General features: G+C 39.3%; 2 protein-coding genes across 6 annotated transcripts in view; one reads left to right on the top strand and one right to left on the bottom strand.

Moving 5' to 3' along the window:
* Positions 1–5,861, top strand: part of MCC (MCC regulator of Wnt signaling pathway) — a 347,649-nt gene extending 341,788 nt beyond the window's left edge. For all 4 annotated transcript variants that reach the window (XM_074952966.1, XM_074952965.1, XM_074952967.1 and 1 more), the window contains one exon: positions 378–5,861. In XM_074952966.1, coding sequence (XP_074809067.1) covers positions 378–558 — 181 coding nt within the window. In that variant the 3' untranslated portion in view covers positions 559–5,861. The remainder of the gene's footprint in view (positions 1–377) is intronic.
* Positions 5,310–20,055, bottom strand: part of DCP2 (decapping mRNA 2) — a 31,919-nt gene continuing 17,173 nt past the window's right edge. Inside the window, exons 6-11 of one of the 2 annotated variants that reach the window (XM_074952969.1) lie at positions 18,069–18,181; positions 17,880–17,987; positions 16,429–16,561; positions 15,925–16,026; positions 13,900–13,951; positions 5,310–13,024 (exon numbers count right to left, since the gene is read on the bottom strand). In XM_074952969.1, the coding sequence (XP_074809070.1) occupies positions 12,858–13,024; positions 13,900–13,951; positions 15,925–16,026; positions 16,429–16,561; positions 17,880–17,987; positions 18,069–18,181 (675 nt within the window). In that variant the 3' untranslated portion in view covers positions 5,310–12,857. The remainder of the gene's footprint in view (positions 13,025–13,899; positions 13,952–15,924; positions 16,027–16,428; positions 16,562–17,879; positions 17,988–18,068; positions 18,182–20,055) is intronic. The other variant, XM_074952970.1, reaches the window with a different exon arrangement.

The raw sequence follows: 20,055 nt of genomic DNA, 5'->3' as shown, positions 1-20,055 counted from the left end.
TGATGCATCGCAATAAATGATCACAGTTAGATATGTTGCTTTAATGCCACAGGCACTAATAAAACACCAAGAGCTACTCTGACGTAGCTATTTTCATTCACTAGTTAGACCCCGTTCTCCCTGATCTATGATTTGGGCCTCTGACGCTTTCATTTGATAATTTTTTATTTTGTGGGAGGAACATTAGTTCTCTTATGGCGGAGATTTTTTATAAACAAGGTCTTGACTTATGAGACTCATTTTATATTAAATTTTAGGGATAGGAATCCCTTGGTCACTTTCAAAAATTTGGCAACTGATTTTGGGTGTCTGTTTCTAGGTGCTTAACTTGAGCTAGCGTTGCTGAATGATCTTGTATTGCTGTCTGTTTCTAACAGTAACCTTGTGGCAGCTTATGAAAAAGCAAAGAAGAAGCATCAAAACAAACTGAAGAAACTGGAGTCACAAATGATGGCCATGGTTGAGAGGCATGAGACTCAAGTGAGGATGCTCAAACAAAGAATAGCATTGCTGGAGGAGGAGAACTCAAGACCTCACACTAATGAAACTTCGCTTTAAAATTATATATATATATATATATATGATGACAATTAGTGCCATTTAAAAAGTTGGGTGTTTTTGACTGATTTTAGGTAGTGAACACTATTAAGGATCTGAAACATAACAGGCATAGATCAGCCTTGTGGCTTTGTCAAATCAAGCCAGGAGGACTGGGGAGACTATTTTAAGCTTAAGCAAAGGATTGTTTATTGATGACTGCTTGAAATGGACAGTGTCTGAAGGTAAAGTTTCCCATCATACCAAGGTTATGTTCATGGTATATGTAATTATGTACACACACACATTTAGGATTATCTCCCATCCTCATCCTAATGGGTGGGAGTCCCTCCACACTTTCATTTTGATCTTGATGCATTCCCTTGCTTTTAATTTACTCCCAAGACAAGGCCAAAATAGCACTCATTCAGATGCTTTTGTATGTTTGTTTGGGCACAGACTAAGCCAGTTTGATAGATCTCCCAGCCACCATGTCCTCTTTGTCCTGAAATCTTGCAGTAAGACTTGCTGTTACATCTATTGTATGTATGTGTTTGGTGAGGGGAAATGTGCAAGATGACAGCCTGGTTTGTACCCTGCACCAAACTTGCAGTTCTCCACGCCGCACACAGTCCAACAAATGTAGAAGGAGAACTCCTGCTAATTCAGAGATGTTTTACCCAGGCAGGATTCCTGAACACAGCAACTAGAAAGCTCTTGCTGCAAGTCTACAGTTCTGCTTTATTTCTTATGCCCTTACAGGCTCTATGTGGCCACATGCTTTCTGTTTACAGTGCAGGGGGGTGTGGGCCCGATTGGGTAGGAAGTTACAAGGAAGTTTTTGTCCTTCATGTTATAGGGTAGTGCTGACAGTCAATTTAGAAAAAGTTGGATTTACTTTTTTAAAATACATTATAGACAAGGTTTTCCTCAAAGAAGCCTCTGTCAGATGCAGAGTAGTATTAGACCAGCATAACGTTCCATTACACCTGTGTGTCACCAAGAGGCAGAAACCCTCTCTGCACTTACTATGTAGTACAAAAAGGTACTTATTTATAAGGAATGTACCTATTCAATATTAAAATAAATGCACATGAATGTGCGTATACATGTAGGTAGATACACACACACACAAAATGAGTGAGCAAATGGCTGGCTCTTAGTACTATGCGAGTAGAAGTTATATGAACACAGCCTTCTGATGGCTGTTGTAAAATTACATTTATAGGCTATATTTTAATAAGTTACTGTTATAATGTAGGTGGACTTCTCTGTTCAAGCCAGTTGGTTTCTTATGCCATGCTAGTGAGCACATGGTAAGACTGAATGAGTCTGGTGTTTTTAGTAGAGGCTGAATGAAGCACAGAGATCAGGTTGCCACCTCTAGGAAGCAGAAGGTGTAGTCTCAGACATGGCATGCATCTCAGCTCCTTTGGGCCTTGTTCACAGGACTTTTGTGTTTTCACTGTCACAGAGATTGTCTGAACACTTAAAATAAAACAACCCACCCTCATCAGTTTAATCAACCTAGAGTCAATTAACTTTTTTGTTATTACTACAGCGCTGGTATGTTTAGTATGATCAAGCTTGAGGTGCTTTCCTTGGCAAATGGATTTACAAAAGTCTGCTGTCATTCCCACCTGTCACACAGGAATTTGTTGTGTTTTGGGACTTGTCTTGAGTTTCCTAGACCTGTTTAGATTGATGTGAATTTCTCTCTAAATGCTTGTTTAGCTTTAAAAGTATTTCCAGAGAGCTGTGGCTATGGTTCTCTATGCTGAGTAACCCTTTGCTAGACTGAGCCTTTAACCTTCCTGGCTGGATCACGCTTTGCTGCTTCTAGATGTTAAGCAGGGACAAAGAGGGGATTTACTTTCAGCTTTTTAGGGAGCAGGTTAAAAACAGCCTTAGGTGAGATTTAAATGTCAGTGATTCTTAATGCTGGTTTCTAATGCTCTCCTTCCCTTTGGCAACCACTGTTCTCTTTCCTCAAAAGTAGTGAAGGTTGAGTAGCAAATCTGAGACAACATAAGCTGCAGCAATGCCAAACCCAATCTCCTGCCTACACCAGTATAAATGAAAAAGACAGCATTACTTACAAACGAAGGGCCACCTCGTAGAGCCCTGCTACCTGACTTGAAACTACAGGGACCCAACTACAATTGCTGGGTCTGGGTCAGGTGGGAAAGCAAGCGGACCCTTAGGGGGTTAGGGTGGGAGTGGCTGCGTGCTCCACCATGCTGCACTGCATGTGTTGTAGAGGGTCTGTGCTGAGGAGCTGCAGATTCTCACTCCACAGTACATACAGCGCAGCAGGGAGGAGTGGATGTTAAGACCAGTGCATGATGCCCTCCCTGAACAAACCCTGAGGCAGAAGGAGAGCTGGGAGGGGTGTGGGTCAGAAAACAGCTCGATCCTCTCAAGATTGATCTGTCAGGGTTGATTTTAAACGTTAGGCCCAAGCCAACCTGTACCACGTTTTAGTTTGGGTGGGGCCAATCCCCTTTACTCACAGAACTGTATAATCTCCCACTTTGAACTGCAAATCCCATCATCTAAGCAATATTCATATTGATTTTCCAGTGTCCAAGTGCAGTTCTGTCCATAGAATTGTTTTGCTAAGCTAGAACTGTCCTTCACTGCAGCAGAAAGCTTTTTTGGGGGGGCAAGATCCATGTTAAAAATTTTTTTTTTATTTTGCCCACAAATGTCCCCAACAGTAGACATTTTTCCTGACTGAATGAAGAGGGCTTGAAAGGAAGAACCCCTCTTTAAAATGAGGCAGAAAAAGCTGTGTTCAAGTAGTTTCTATATTTTGGGTCCAGTACCCCATTCACTAAAATAAGTGAGTTTTGTCATGGGCCTTTAGTTGAAGCAGGATCAGACTACGTGCCTCTGTTGATCATTGGGAAAACTTTCCTGGTGCTAAAAGAATGTGTGCACAACCCTACATAGTATGAGAGATGCACTAAGCCAGTTCCCACAGGTTCAAGGACTCAAGTCATCAACCTTGTTACCTCCTTGAGATCAGCCCTACATTAACCGTGACCTAAGGACTTGACTTGAACACTGCTGCTTAAGTCTAGATGTAAGTGGCTAGATAATGGGTGCAAAGTTCACATTAGCTTTAGCAGGAGTTTTGGATAAGTAAAGGCTGCAGCTGCTTGCTTGTACTAAATGCCTCAAGCATTTGCTTTCCCATTTATAATATGCAGCCAAAACTTTGGTCTGGGGCAGTTTGGATTACATATCTAACACCAGTTAGGCTCCTTGCTAACACAGATTGTTTATGGCTCATTAACAAAATTCTGCGTAATTTAAAGCAATCTCCATGCTGGAAAAATGTATTTGTGCAGGAGGCACCTACTACCTGACAAGCCCTGAGAGCTGACTTTGAAATAGATAGTGACATGCTTTCTTCCCTCACACAAATTACAAAGGAACCAGGAAATGTGAACCATGTCACTGTTCTCTTTATTCCTGCTATTCAGCGTTAGATCCCTCGTATACTGACCTCCTCACCATGGTATCTGAGTGCCTTCCATTAAGCAAAGTTACTAAGATCTGTCACTGGTGGTTAGTTCTCTCTCATCCTCTCCCAAGGGAGTGTTTTAAGTTGTTTAAATGAAAATGCTGCCCTGTTTATATATTAGAAAAGGCAAGGGTGAGGTGTGATTTGTGATGTGCTTAACTCCTGCAGGAATGTGTTGCAGAATTGGGTAGGCTCCCTAGAAACCATGGCTGTAGCTTTAGCCTTAAAATAGAAATGGCCCGTGCTCCTGAAGCCAAGTTGTTGACCACAGTCTTGAGCCAACAAGGACAGATCCTGATGCAATATTCTGTGGGAAACCACTGTGGAGACTCAGCAATAACAAATCTAGAACAAGCACCTGAGACAGCTGAAATTCTTCCACATATAGGTTTGGCTACCCCAGGTTGCTGGATTGTTTTTCCTAGTATCAGTTTTAGGAGGCCTGTTCACAGCTGTACAACGTAACAATTGCTGATAGCATCTCTTACTAAGTTGAAAAGCAAGGGATTTCAGGTTGTTTTTTTTCCTTCAATAAGAGAGTGAAAGGGGTTTCTGTTTAATAGAGGGTTTACTGTTTTGAATTAAGTAGAAGTTTTTATATCACTTCAAATCTAGGCTTTGCCTTCTCAGTCCAAAATAGAGCTGAGCAGAACCTGTCCTGTATATAGATGATTTCATTAGGCAGGAATATTAAGCCAGCACCTTACTCAGATTTCTAAGGGATGAGGAATGATGTACAAGTTTTCTATTACATATTATTTTGTGATAGTGCCAATTTTAACCTACCTTTTAAGTTTGTTTTTAGCAGATCTGTTTTATTTCAAATACATTTTAAGAATGCTGTAAAGATGTAAGTTTACAGGAAATAATCATATCAAGGTGATTAAAGGTAACCTACCCAACATTTCTTCCATGATGTTGATGAGCAAGACCCTATTTGCTTTGTCACAGCCTCTGCTATGGAGTCTTCAACAGTTAAAAGGGAGATGTGGGTACCTAAAAAGTACTGCTTAATTTGTTAGTATATTAGAAAAGGGAGCGGGGAATAGGACCAATGGGAAATAGTGGTGAAATAGCTTAACACCAAAGTGTGTGTTATATGTTTTAGTGCTTCTTGTAATAGGTTAAAAGTAGCCGTAGCCCTAGTGCACCAGTTACAAAAATGACCACCTTAAAACAGTAAATTCCAAAAATATTTAATTATACAACTGTTTGAAACACCAGCTCGAAGTATTATGTAGTCCATCTAAACTGACAAGTGTGCATTCTAACTTCTTCAGAAGTAACTTACATCAACTGTAGACACTGCAACCCAACTCCCACAATTTAAAACACAAAAACTCAAAATGAGTTCAATAGCTGAGTTAGGTTCTATTTATAAGAACCTAGTCAATTCTCCTTCAGTCTCTTGACAGACAAGTGCAACAGTGTATTAATTTGTATCTTGTTTAAAAAACTGTCTGAGTGTCAAATAGTGCATGAAATTTTATATTTCATATTGTTCTGAAAAAGTACTTTTCTAATTAAAAAGGTTTACACCAGCTTGAATGTATTGTTAGTTATTACAAAGCACATGTGACTAAGTTTGCATTAACCTCAGTATTCCACTGTTTATATTGGAAGTTTTTCATTTAAAAATGTCACTGAACATTGTACTATATGTTGTAATTTTAGAGACTTTTCACCTAATTGATTTGCTTTAAATGTGTTCTGCTTTTTAGTTCCTTAGCTGCTGTAAAATAGTTATTTTGTTTATTTGATATAGAATTGTAAAAACAGCATTTATTTATACAGAGACATTTATAATACTTTTTATTTTACAAATGTTCCTATATTCTGAATAAATATTTCTAATGCTAAAGTATGTGTTTCACTTGTTAGCTTCAGTCCCGTAACTAGTTACATACACTCTAAAAAACTTAAGCCTTCAATACATGGTTGATGGGGTGGTACAGACTAAACGAACCTACCTCTTTTCTCTTTTGACAACACTGTGAAAAAAATCTTAATGTCCTTAAATGTCAGTCCTAACATTGAAGTGGAGTTGTTCTGTTTTTCTACTAGAAAAACAGAAGTTTTACCATGTTTCCATTCCCCCATACTTTGGAATTCTTTAAAAAAAAAAAAAGTTGGGACAGCTTCCCAGGACTCTATTAAAAACTTAAAAGTAAGTCTGTAGCTACCTCATTCTCCTTTAAAACTCCTCTTCAAATTTAATATGAAAGTATACATTAAAAGGCAAACATTTTTAAATGGAAGGGTACATATAGACAGTTGCACATGTTTGATTCTTTTAATGACAAATCACTCCGTTTCACAAATACTTAAAAAGCACGGATCGGGGTTTGACAGTAAATCCTCTCATCCAATGTTCCAAACCTATATCCTGCTCACATTGGTCTTTAAAAAGTTCAGAATCCAGCTCCAGTCAGTTTTAACTTTAGCAATGCTTGCTATAAACTTTTATGCTCTTGTAAGTGGCACATGTAGAATCAGTGCTACTAATGGGCATTTAAGGCAATATAAGTCAAAACATTCCGCAGCATAAGTATTCTGCTGCCCCAGGCAGCACAGACATGAAATTTCAAACCACCACCAATTATGTTCATACTTCATTATTACAGTAACAATTTTATCCAGACAGTCAAATACTTTGACAGTAAAAAATGCTTTAAAGAAACAGCCAATGACTCTAAATGTTAATTGTCTGTCTAACAAACAAACAAACAATGTGCTTCAATTTCTGGATCAGTGAACATCCACAATGCTTCAAAAATGCATGTAATCTGTTAGTTCGGTTACAGATCTTCCCTCAATCTGAAGAGTTGAAGGGTGCTCTTCAGGACTAGCTCACAGAAACTGAACAACACCTGTAACTTTGCGTGTTTAATTAGTATAATAGTACAAATACAATTTTATTTAAGTCAGTAAAGATGGACCACGTTCTTAAAGCACTACTCACACCTGGCCTATACAATAGAATACTTCCCGATCCCAGAACTAATCCCTGTCATTGCTTAAGTTTCTGCAAGACAATCACAGAACTTAGACATTTTTTGTAGAGCATGGAATAATTTTTCTTTGGATATTCTGTGTGGTTGTCTGTTACAAGACAAATATATTTGCTCTCTAGAAATCAAGTAGCTTTTAGGATTTATTAGCATACCATTTCATCTAATAGTTTTCTTATGTAACAGGATTGTTCTCAACTGGTGAGACTAAAAGGTGATCCCCTTCTACTGTAATAATTCTATCCAAATGTCCTCAAGAGAGCTTACAAGATTCAGTCATGTGGTTGTACAATCAGGAAAGCAAATTAAGTTTTAATTATAGCATTTTATGTACATCACCATCTCATTTGAAAAATGTTGCATTTCTCATCACAAAATTTGCAGCACTTTCAACATTTAGAACATGATTTCTATATCTTATTAAAAAGATATGTAATCCAAACTTCATAGTAATATTAAAGACTAGCAAATTAAGTTAGTTTTCACCTCTTTGTATAATTCACCTTTTGAACAAAAAATTCTTACAGTATGAATGTTTTAAACAATTTCATGGTATAGTTTTGTTAAATTAAATATGAACAAGTTATTTCTACACACAAGGTTTTTTCCTGCAGAATTACCAAATGGTATGTTTTTTCTTCCTATTCACCCAGAAATCATTTGAACAGATACCTTCCCAAGTAGTTGAGTAAAACTCCTTAAATCCCATCCTGCTCCCTCCCCAAATATCCTGTATGTGTTAGCTGGCGAACTATCAGGAGCATAGGCCTTTCTGTAATACAGAACATGCCATCATTTTGGTTCATGTTTCCTACAGATTGTCCTAAAACTGGAGTCACATTAGAAACCATGAAAGTCAATGTTTACAGTGACTTTAAAGTAAAAATGCAAAGTTAAACCCAAGCATTAGGTCAGTAGAAGAACATTTAAAATTGAGACATTTGTTCTTGCATGATCCTGAATGTGATCATGAAGGAAGGAACTGCTACATGTGCAGTGTCACACCCTCACAGTAAGGCTTATAACTTACTTGGAACAGTAGTGAAATGCACACTCGGAAAAGAACACACTGCATTTCTTATCAGTGCTCATGTACAGTATAAAAAAAGTGCAAATACTACCTTTTAGCCCACTCTTGCTCTTTCCATTGTTGAAGAACATTGCTACAAACATTTAAAAAAAAAAAAAAAATGACCAGAGCTTACCTTTCCAAGCCTCTTTGCTGCAAGAGAGCCTTCACAGTGCACTTTCTATTATGGGTGAATTAATTTCATGTATAAACTCCACATCTTAAATATTTTGGTTGCTGCAACACTAAAATGCTGAAGTGGACTCAAATTCAGTCCAGGGGAGTGGTTTTCAACCTGTGGTCTGCAGCCCCCGTGGTGTCCACAGACTATATCTAAGATTTCCTCCATTCAAAATTTTTTTTAGGGACCACAAATAAAAAAGGTTGGAAGAAAAAAAAAAAATCATTGGTCTAGCATAATTCCAAAAGCAGTTTGAAACCTGTATCAACAAAACTAAAAACAACAACATCTTGTGCCTATGTTTAAACTGCAAACTACTTAAGTCTATAAAGGAGATTTAAGCTATCCCACAAGCACACTTTTCCAAAAGTTTTGGCTTCCCAATATAGATTAGAATAAATTCCAGTAAATGTCGTTTTACAAGATTAGTGCACCTTGGGGTTAGCCCAGAGAAAAGACACTGGAATAACTCAAGACATTCTAGCTCCTAGACTGAAGTAGTCAGTATGATTTGTTAAATCACGATTTGAAATCAAGTAGCTGAAAAAGAAAAGCTCACTGAGCTAACACTATAAAACTGGCCATATGGCCCAACAGTAACACCTCAAGTTCCAACACAGATATAGAGCTTGATTCAGGCCTGCCAGAGATGAGGGCAGTGGGGGCTGGGGAGAGGAGGGCAAATCACACTGGAAAAAAAAACAACACTTCAAATCAGTGATCACAGAAGAAAATGCACTTTTCATATTAAAATGACGATCTGATTGGAAACATGTTAGGAATAGCCAGACTACACAGTTTGCCTTAACATTACATGCAGCATTTTAAACAGAGTATAAACACAGCAAACGTTGTTTTTGTAGATCTCCAAAAGTAAACTATGATCAGAGCACAGTATGTAAACCTGTAGTTTTGTGAGAGAGAGAGAGAGACTTACTACAAATGAAACATACAGAAAGGGAAGCTTTTAATTGTGAAATAAAATAAAATATTTTTCCCCCTCCATACCTCTATCTCCATACCTCAAACTCTGTGCAGGATTCAATACCACACATGTGTATTGAAAAATGGAAATTTTTCAAGACTACCAAGTTACAAAACATGCTAAAATTAGTCTATAGTCTCAAAATCCTCCAAAAATTAAAAACCAAAACCCCACACACTGCATAAAAAGAACTGGAGGGAAAATGCATACAACTGCACTAAAAAACTAAAATAAATTACTGTTTACATAGTACTAGAGACTGCTATGTGAACTAATTCCAGAATTTCCAGTACCTGCACTGAGCTTTTTGTCCATTAAACATTCTTCCTCATAATTTCATGAGTGTCTTAACTTCAAGGTTACAGATGAGTGAGTCACAATTTGATTAGCAACTGCAGGTGAGTGTTGCAACTTGTTTTATTCCAAGCACAGCAGACTGACATGCTTACTTTTCAAGCATCTTCACACCAACAAGCGCTTAGATCTCCGAAGTCCATTCACAACCAATTTCACTAGATAATCTTGCCGCTCCAAATGCCCACCCACACTCAAAAACAAAACAAAAAAATCCACTGAATGAAACTCAATCATCCATTTGCTATTTTTTCCACTCTTTTACAGACATTCCTGTAAGGTGTTCTCCTACACTTTGGAATACAAGTATAAAATGATTCATTTAACATTTTGAACATGAAACACATAAAAAGGACATACAAAACTAGTAAGAGTAAACAACCTGAAACGTTCACAGTGCAGGGCACCCTGAAACCCAAATGCAGGTCATATACAAACACATTTAATAAGCTGTTTGAGACCTCAAGAAAGAAGGAAACTATGTCAATACAAATATGAACATTCTGAATTCATATTTCTGAAACAATACCTTTTACACAAAGAAATAGAAATTATTGCATATTTATCAAATTTATTTTTAACTCTCACACTGATGCTAGATTTAATAGAATCAGGCCTGTTTTCTGCAGCCTTTGTTTGGGATTCATCAGAGAGGAAGCCAGGTATTTTTGTAATTAATGAAAACTTTTGCTTTAAAAAAAAAAAATCTACACTTAGTGATCCCAGTAAGGCATATCCCATTTATGCACATTCTCCTCATATTGCTATGAGCCATTTCACATCCCAAACTGTCATCAAGTGGAAGTTTAAAATTCACACAGCTCTATAAATCTTCCCCTTATTAATCCATGGTGCATTAAGTGAAGAATCATAAAAGGAACATATTTGAAAAGTCAACCTACCTATCAGAAATAAAGATTTCCAAAGCTTGATTTTTTAATCATGCGTTGAGAGTCTCATTAAACTCACTGGCATTAGCAGCCTGGAGGTCAGAGTGCTAACTTCTGATTCCTTAGGAGCTAGACACTTATTGCTGGGAAATCAACTACTTACACTAAGAGGACTGAACAAAGCTTTGGTTTTCATTTGGATCTGAATAGGTAAATTGACAAATTCATCCCTCCTGCCCCCCCGCAACTTTACTATTCAGCCCTCTCAATTAAATAACAGGACATATGCATTTAGGCACAGATCTTCAAAAGGTATTAGACACCTAACTCCCACTGACATTACTTGAAGTTAGGCAACCCGAATAACTTTGAGGATCTGGGCCTTACTGATTTAAGCGACCTCTGAACATTATTTCTGACTATCGACCCACTGCCACCACCACACCAGGGTGAAGCAAAAGAGTCACTTCAACAACTGAAGAAAAACTATTCTAAAAGTAAACTGACCTGTTGTAAGACTTTCTTATCCAAATGGAAAAACTGGAATCTATTTCTCCTGTTAACTGATACAGGAGTCCAGCTTTCCTGGCTAATGGGAAATGTTTTAACAACTGAAAATTACTAGATTCCCTACCCCAAAGGGATGAAAAGATTAGAAGATAAAAATAAGCTAACACGCTATTTATTGAGGGCAAATATAAGATAATAGATATTATAGGGTATTTGCAAGAAGACAGGGATTGTGTTTTGTGGATACCACACCAAAGATATAAAAGGGTGTCTGTTGGTGACATATCTTCTGTGGTCAGAAAATGTACAAAGCCTTGGAACAGCCACTGACAGAAAACAATTTAGTCATTCAGTCCTCCAAATTACACATCACACCCACCTACCTTCATTTTAGAGAACCATCCACTTTAAAAAAAAAGGAAGAGAAAAATATAGGTACTGGCTGCTGAGACAAGTGAGGAGTTTCATTTGCCCCCAATAAAATGCTTTTGAAATGTATATTCAAAACTCTCTCAAGTGAATCATGATGCAAGAATGTATGACTAGTGATTTTTCCCACTTAATATCATTTGCATTCCTACTGCTAATTTTTTCACATCTTTGACATACTTATTATTAAAAGGCTGTAGCCTCATTCATTTTTAGTTACAGTTTTCAGATACTGAGATGCAAGTGCAATATCAAATGCAATACTATTGGAGAGAGAGAGAGAGAGAGAGAACGAACACACATGACACTAGACATCTCCAAGGACAATAGTATAGAACACAATAATGGACACTTAGAACAGTTGTTGCAAACTTGATTAAGCCATTAGGTGGCACATGACGTTCTCTAGTCATCCACACATCTGCCTCAATCCTCCCCTTCCCTCAGCAGGACCTGCAGAGGCTTATTTACATTCAGCAACTACAAATGTTTAGTATATATAAGAATCCCCTCGCCACAAAATTTAACTTTTCCTTTCAACACCTTAAAAGCAGCTGCAAGTGAAAGAAGGCTTGCACCCATTTTGTCCTATTGGAGAACAGTTCTAATGGACATAAAGGAAGAACAGAAACAAGTAAGTGTGAAAGGCCAAGTTCTGTTCAGCAAGTGTATCCCCACCGAAGACAGTCGAGGAAAAGGTGCAAGTCAGGGCAGAATGGGACCCCATGGATTTAGTTTTAAATTCTACTGACTGCAAGTCATTCTGAAATGAGTTTGAGCATGAGAGAGAGGGGAGAACATCGGCAGACAACTGGAGAGAAGAAGAGAGAGAACTGCAAAGATGAGGTCAAACTAGTAGACTTGAAATTCATAATTTTTTTTTTTAAGCACAGATGCTCCAAGATTTCAACATTGGTGGGATAGAGAAGATGGGTGTCCTCTGAGAATTACTTTAATTGCTATACTACTGCAAAGTACTAGAAAATAAAGACTGAGTGTTCCAACAACTTTACATCAGAGCAGGTTCAAAGTTTAGTGTGTTAGTATACAGCCAACACTAAAATACTTCAAAGTTTTAAAAAAAAAAATGCCCTCTCATGCAACAGCAGGAACTAGTGAATCAAACACTGGAAAGGTACTTTTGTGGATAAAGGCGGAACTGCATTTAAAGTGCGACACTTCACTATGCCACTTCCATACTGCAAAGAGAATGGACCCTTTCCAATCATCATTCAGTCCCTGCATTGCTTTAAAAATAAAAAAATAAAAACACCTGAGAAGGAGTAAGGCTGGATTAAAAACCCACTCAACTGCAGAAGATCAGTCTTTGATTTTTGTTCATCCATAACAGGTTTGCTGTCAGAGGTCAAAACTTTTCATTATGGCATCATGGTCAAACTTGAAGCTCAAGAAAGCTCTTGATGAGAAAGTGATTTTGTAATGACCATTACATGCTACAGAGTATGCCTCTGTATGTTCCAGCAGGTCTTCAATGGAGAAACACACATCATACGCTGCTGCATCTGCTTGAAGAAAAAAAAAAAAAAAATGTTCTACCACTTTACTTTCAACTGTATTGATCAATGAAGAGGTCATTGAAAATATGCTACTATTTAGGTTTAAAAAGCTGAACATTAAATTTATGCTCAATTAGCATTTATTCACACTGGCAATTTTATCAGTTTGGTCATCATTTCAAACAAAAAGTGTAGCAAGGAATTCCTTAGCTTTATTGGCCACCTACTGGTCCAAACAAGTTTTGTAGGAGTTACATAAACAGCAGTTTTTACCCAAATGGTTAATTCTCTTCTGCAAAGCCCAGGTTAGGGCAATAATTTTTTGCCATGGTCCAAATTTCTTCGTCAAGATATAGTCAAGGACCAGACTCCAGAGAAAACAAGTAAATAAAAAGAGTTTGCAGTCCATTCAAAAGTTTCAGGGGGTCTGGATTTGGCTCACAGTCTGCCTATTGACTACCCGAGTTAGGGTGACAAACTGCTTGGACACAGTCCCCTTCCAAAGTGGAGACCTGGAGAGCCCCGTGGGGGCCTTAAGTCAGGTGATGGTAGTAATTTCAGAACAGCCCTTGCACCATCAGATACTCCAGCTCCTATACTACCATGAAAAGCCTTTTCAGTGACCTATTCAAATCGTCACCACCATGGCATGCCTCCCCGAGGCTCAGCCCAGATATACAGTGCTTTACTTTCTGCATCAACGGTGAACTATGAGCAACTGTATATTCCACCATCCTACAGATTTCACAACTAAGGAAAGGGATCTTAAACTTCATTTAATAAAAGGTTTCCCTTTTCGGCACGTACTGTAGTAAGTAGATGCAGTCTCAAAAATTGTTTCAAATTAATGTGTTCACATACAAAATGAAAATTAATATACTTGCCTGTTTCAAAGTTATCCTGAAGTCTTCTTGGATTAAGTTTTTTTTCACATTTCTGATTAAGAAAGCGATCATACATTATACTCTACAAAATACATGCCTTAATTTTAACAGTACTCAAGGAAATAAATGTAACTGCTAATTAATACCAGACTGGTAAGTTCACTCTGCAATGACAACAATTCTTTAATTAGGCATTAAATATTTGTTTTAAATCAAAGCAGCTAGTTTATTATCAATCTAGCTTTAAAAAGTGAATTCTGCGATACTGCTATAAAGAACTCTCTAGCGAGCGTACTCCTATAAATCTTTTGAAAGTGTGAAATAGGCAGTTCACACATGCCAACTCTCTTTTTTAAGGGGTTTTTTAAGCAATCTAACAAGCTTCTTTTCTGGTAAGTATTTGCTATTGCAGCCTGCTGAGAGCTGAAGACAAGCTATTTACTTACTCTCAGAGCATAGGTATCACACCAATATTTGAAATGTGGAAACTTTATTAATGGAAATGCTTATTTGCTTAAAGAAAAAGGGGCAGACTGAGGTGCATTAAGGACATTATTGTGAGGAATACACACTCCAAGAGTAAGTGCTAACTGCAATTTGATCTACGCTGTACCCCTGTAGTGAATGAAGCAGGGCCCCACAGATTCCATGAAAATTGATGAAAAAAAAAAAAAAAAAAAAAATCAGCCCTTGACACACAATTGTGTTTCCGAATCTCAGTTTTCATTTAAAAAAAGTTTTTCTAGCCTAATGGTTGTAAAGACAACATTTAAAACCTGAACCAAGCATAAACTGATGCATTAATACATGCCCAAGTCTACCCACTGCCTGTAACAAAAGCTAAAAAGTGTAAACTGCCCCATTCATCAAGGTCCCATGTACCCTATGCTTCCAAGGCTGTAGAATATGGCATTTTCCCAGAGTTTGCAGAAGTCAACACATTTCTTCTGTCGCCAACCTCCTGACATTTCGTTCTCTCCCCCTGCCTTCCCAGGACCCATCCTGCAGCTCCCTGTTGCTCACTTGTTTTCTCCACAATGCATGCTCCCTACCTGTTACACGGAACCAGATAGCAGGGAATTGGGAAGTCAGAGCTGAAGTCAGATTTTCAGTCAAGAGGGGGGAGAACCAAAAAAAGTGTAGGCTGGCAAGATGAGCTGCCTGGACAACAGTACAGCAAATGAGGCCTAAGAAGTCAGGGAGATAAGCCACTGAAGGTGGCTACAAACCCCCTCTAGTCCCCGGCCCACTGGGGTGGGGGGATGGTGCAGTTTTCTGAGCTTGGCCAAATGGACAATATTGCAAGAGCCAAGGCACAGGTTGTAGAACCAGGCCACATGGAGAGCACGGTGAAAAACCCATCCTCAAAAAAAACACCACGGTCAAAAACAGTCAGATACATTTTGTTAAGATTTTCCCTGACCAATGACCTAGCTGAGGGTGTCTGCGTGGTGGTAAGGAGATGGGAATTAATAGTATTTTATGGTGACTCACTAAGTTAATGTCATGGGATTCAGGGTTTGTTGAGGCAGAACTTGATCCCATTGTGCCATGGATATAGATTCAGAGCCCACACCTCAAACTGTAGCCAGGCAGAAAGGAGGGGAGTGACTAGGCATATACTTTACATTTTCAAACTCAGTGGTTTTGCCATACCACAGTAAAATATTTATCCACTCGTTTTTAAGCAGCAGATATTTTGCCATTGCAATGTACAGTACTAGATCATTCTCTGTCAAATACCTGGACTATTACAGGAAGGAACATCTATTGAAGGTTCACTTTAATATGCATTAGAATTCAGTTACAAAATGCTAATTGGATAAGTTATATTATTCAATACTCTACAAGTGTATATGTATATGGGATGAGAAATGTCACCTGCAGTGCGTACATTGAACACTATCATTTAGATCTGTTTTCATGCACATGCAATTTAACATTCCATCAGCAAAACCTTAGTTACACACTCAGTTAAATGTCACCAAAATGTGTTAACGCAAGAACTATGGCTGTCAATCTTACCAATGTGTGGTTCTGTTTCGCTGGCTGACTGTGGACCCCATTTGTCCTCTTCTTTTGGTTAGAAGTGTCTTGATATTGCTTTCTACCATTACCCCTCATGTTCTGAGTCAGCCACACCCAAAAAAGGTAATACAAATAAAGGTTAAGCGCTAGTGTGACACTCTACTGCATTAGGATACCATTTATATAGCAACGATCATCCAAGTACCCCAAATCATTTTCAGGTTTAGAAACCGAGGCACAAGGAAGTTAGAGCTACTGTTCAAGGTTACTCATCAAGCCAGTGGTAGAGGTGGGAAAAGACTCTGGGTCTGCTGATACCCAGTTCCCTGGTCTAATGACTAGACATGCTCCTTTCCATGATATAATGAAGTCTCATCCCTTAAAGCAATAAACCCAACAGCCTATCCCCACACATACATACATAAAGTGAGTCTGAACGAAGCACTACCACTGATTTTAAAGGGTCCTAACAAATCCAATGGACTTGGATATTAAACCTACCTTTATTTTTAGAGCTTCAGACATCTCAGAATGATTGTTATATGGCTTCTGTTGCTGTGGTTGTCTGTACTTTGTCCACTGGTCTCCTGGAGAGCCATCTGTAAACACCTGCTGGCTATAACGAAGTTTAGATCTATCCCATTAAAAGAAAAAAATTATCTGCAAAAGAACTTTGATTCAAGACTATTATGATCAGAACAGAAATACACATTGTTCTGCTTCTCCAGACAATCTTACAAGATAAGCTGAAACATTGGATCTTAACCTTAATAGTCTCTCCACCCACTAAACTTGTTTTGCTTATTGAGGAAGAGTTATGCACAAAGGGGAAAAAATATGACTTTATAAAGCAACAGTATGTGACAAGTAACAAGAAGATTTCTTATTCTAGAATCCTGTCACTTGAAGTGTTGTGTGGATACCAAGTGGGTACACCTTGATACTTTATTCATGACACGAGTGTGGGTGCTGAACTGACCCAGATTGCTGATGGGGAACCTCCCTTTGTCAACCTGAACTGGTTTGAGAAGTTGCTCAGTCACATGACTGCTAGGAAACCAATGTACATTGCCAAAGAGCCACAGTAATACGTCAGCAGCCCCCTATAAGCTCCCCCCCGCCCCCAGAGCCTCCCCGCACCTCCCAATCAGCTGTTTCATGGCATGCACGAAGCTCGGGGGGGGGGAGCGCGAGGACATAGCAGGTTATGGGGAGGAGGCAGGAATGGATGGAGTGGGGGCAGGGCCTGTGGCAGAGCCAGGGGTTGGGCAGTGAGCACCCCCTGGCACACTGGAAAGTTGGCACCTGTAGCTCCAGCCCCAGAGTCGGTGCCTGTACAAGAAGCCGCATATTAAACTTCTGAAGAGCCGCATGTGGCTCCGGAGCCCCAGTTGGCCACCCCCGATCTAAGATCTCCCTGTGATTTAACACGTTACAAGATAATTTGTTCAATCACCCCCGAATCACCATGACAACACTGGTTTTATCCAACTTTCCTTGAAATTGACATTAATTTGAAATTACTTTTAAGTACCATGGCTATTAGTGATTCTTCCTGACTTTGTTCCATTGTTTTTGGCACCTCTCCTTCCTTTGAGCACTACACTGATTATTTTAGAAAGCATATCTACCTGTCCTACCTTCGGATAGAGAATTTCAATTTTATAAAAAGTTTCTCCTTCACTTGCTTTTCATATTCCCATATAGGAACTCAAGACATTCTCTCAGTTTTGCCATATTCTAAAATTTTCCATACAAGTAGTTTCAAGCACATCAGGGAACTAATTAACCTCTCCATCCTACTAACAGTTCTATGGATCTCTCTATAATCTATTATATTAACCCATTCTGAGAAAAAAAAAAAAAAAAGAGTGGACATTCTTCAGCTTTGTGTAGCCAATGATTTATAAAAATGTTGATGACAGACATGTCAAAATGATCTAGTTTCCTACCTTGTTTTCTCCATGTTGAGCTTGGATGGTGTGCTCCCAGTGGATGAAAATCCATTGTCACTATCAGAGGAGTCCCCATACCTTCGAGAAAGCCAGTCTCTCAATGGTCTGTGAAGAAGTTAGTGTTTTGTCAACAAAACCCAGTGTCCTGAAAACAAGAGGCTAGACTTTGGCTTATCCTGAACATACCTGATGAAGGGAATGGCCATGAAAAACTTGTTAGGTGCCAAACCTAGCTTGGACTTTGGAGTCATGTCATTTCTATGGCATGGTAATTTGTCAATTGAGAACCATTCAATGTTCTGAAACACAGAAAAAAGTAATTACTTTAGTGAAGTCATCAAGGGACTTAAGCAAATACACATCATCCACAATAAGAAAAGGAGTACTTGCAGCACCTTAGAGACTAACCAATTTATTTGAGCATAAGCTTTTGTGAGCTACAGCTCACAGTATGCATCCGATGAAGTGAGCTGTAGCTCACAAAAGCTTATGCTCAAATAAATTGGTTAGTCTCTAAGGTGCCACAAGTCCTCCTTTTCTTTTTGCAAATACAGACTAACACAGCTGTTACTCTGAAACCTGTCATCCACAATAATTTTCTTTAAAATCAAAAAACTACAGCAAGAGTCTGAATTAATGAACCATGACAGAGCTGCTGACCAATACAGGTTATTTTAAATGCTAGGATCACTTTTCTGGCCACCACCACAATGTAACAGACATGACAATGCAAGTTTGCAGTGTTGTTGTAGCTGTATTGGTCCCAGAACATGAGAGAGACTGGAAGAAGAGCTCTGTGTAGCTCGAAAGCCTGTCTCTTACACCAACCAAGGTGGTCCATTAAAAGATATTATACCCCCTTGTCTCTCTGTTAGAATCCCTAAAATGTGGAATGCAGTACACAATACCTCAATTATTGAAAGTTAGTTCATTTAAAATAAGGTCTGCAACAACATAGAGTATATACTCTATCATAAGCCGGTTTGTTTATAAGCCGGCCCCCCACCCCCAAGATGGATAAGTAAAAATGGAAAATTTTTATGACCCATTCATAAGCCGACCCTATAATTCAGGGGTCAGCAAACTTTGGCTCCCGGGCCACCAGGATAAGCGGCTGGCGGGCTGAGATGGTTTGTTTACCTCGAGCGTCTGCAGGCACGGAAGTAAACCTAAGTAAACAAAAAGTGTCCCAGTGCGCCAGCTGCTTACCCTGACATCCCGAGACAGCAACTGGTGGCAAAGTTTTTTTTGTTTTTGTTTTTTGGGGGGGGGGGAAGCAACCCCTGTGACCACCCCCCACAACTCCACCCCTAGCCCAGGACCCCCATACTCTCCCCATCCCATCCCTTCCCACCTTATCTGGGGAGGGTCAGGGGAGGATGTCTCTGGCCTGGCCAGAGCTGCTCCGGCAGGCTGGGCAGTGCGGCCGCAGCCTGCTCCAGCAGGCCAGACTGGGCGGCACAGCCCCAGCGTGCTCTGGTGGGCAGGGCCGAGCAGCAGGGCTGCAGCCTGCCAGCCCCGGAGCTGCAGCTGCTTTGGAGGCTGAGGAGAGAGCAGCGTGGCCAAAGCTGAGAGACTCTGGCCTCGCCTCTTTCCTTCTGGCTCTGCTGGCTGTGGGGCCTCTCCTTGCTCCCTCTGTTGAGGGGAGGGGCTGTGTCCCACCTCTCCCCTCTCTATACCCATTCATAAGCCGACCCACTTCTCTGATGCTTTCCTTTTTTACTAAAAAAATTCGCCTTTTGAATGAGTATATATGGTAGTTCCTCACTGTTCACTGAATGCCCTAGAGAGGATACAAATAAACTTTCAAAGCTTGTCTCTGTCTCCCTGCCACCTCCCACAACCCATCTTATTTTATGACCAAACAGAAACAGAGCATCATCAGCCACTCAGAGGATGCCCCAGCATACATTATGTTGATGTCAACAGAACCGAAAACCCCTGAGAGTATCGATCCCTGCTTATGGTAGAGGACAAAGAAATGGAAGCAAACAAAAGTAAAGGGGAGGGAAGGGGGAACGCAGGGCAAATGCCTTTTATACTATATTGTGACGGTTTTACAAAGACGTTTTTAACTGTCACGACTTTATAGTACACAGGGTATAAAACAAAGAAATTTAATATACAAAACCCCAGTTAACCCCTTCCATGAGTCAGTTCAGCTAGATGCTCC

The sequence above is a fragment of the Natator depressus genome, chromosome 5 (assembly GCF_965152275.1).
Source record: "Natator depressus isolate rNatDep1 chromosome 5, rNatDep2.hap1, whole genome shotgun sequence".
NCBI lineage: Eukaryota > Metazoa > Chordata > Testudines > Cheloniidae > Natator > Natator depressus.
Note: the sequence above shows the minus strand (reverse complement) of the source record. Positions and strands in the feature narration are given on the sequence as shown.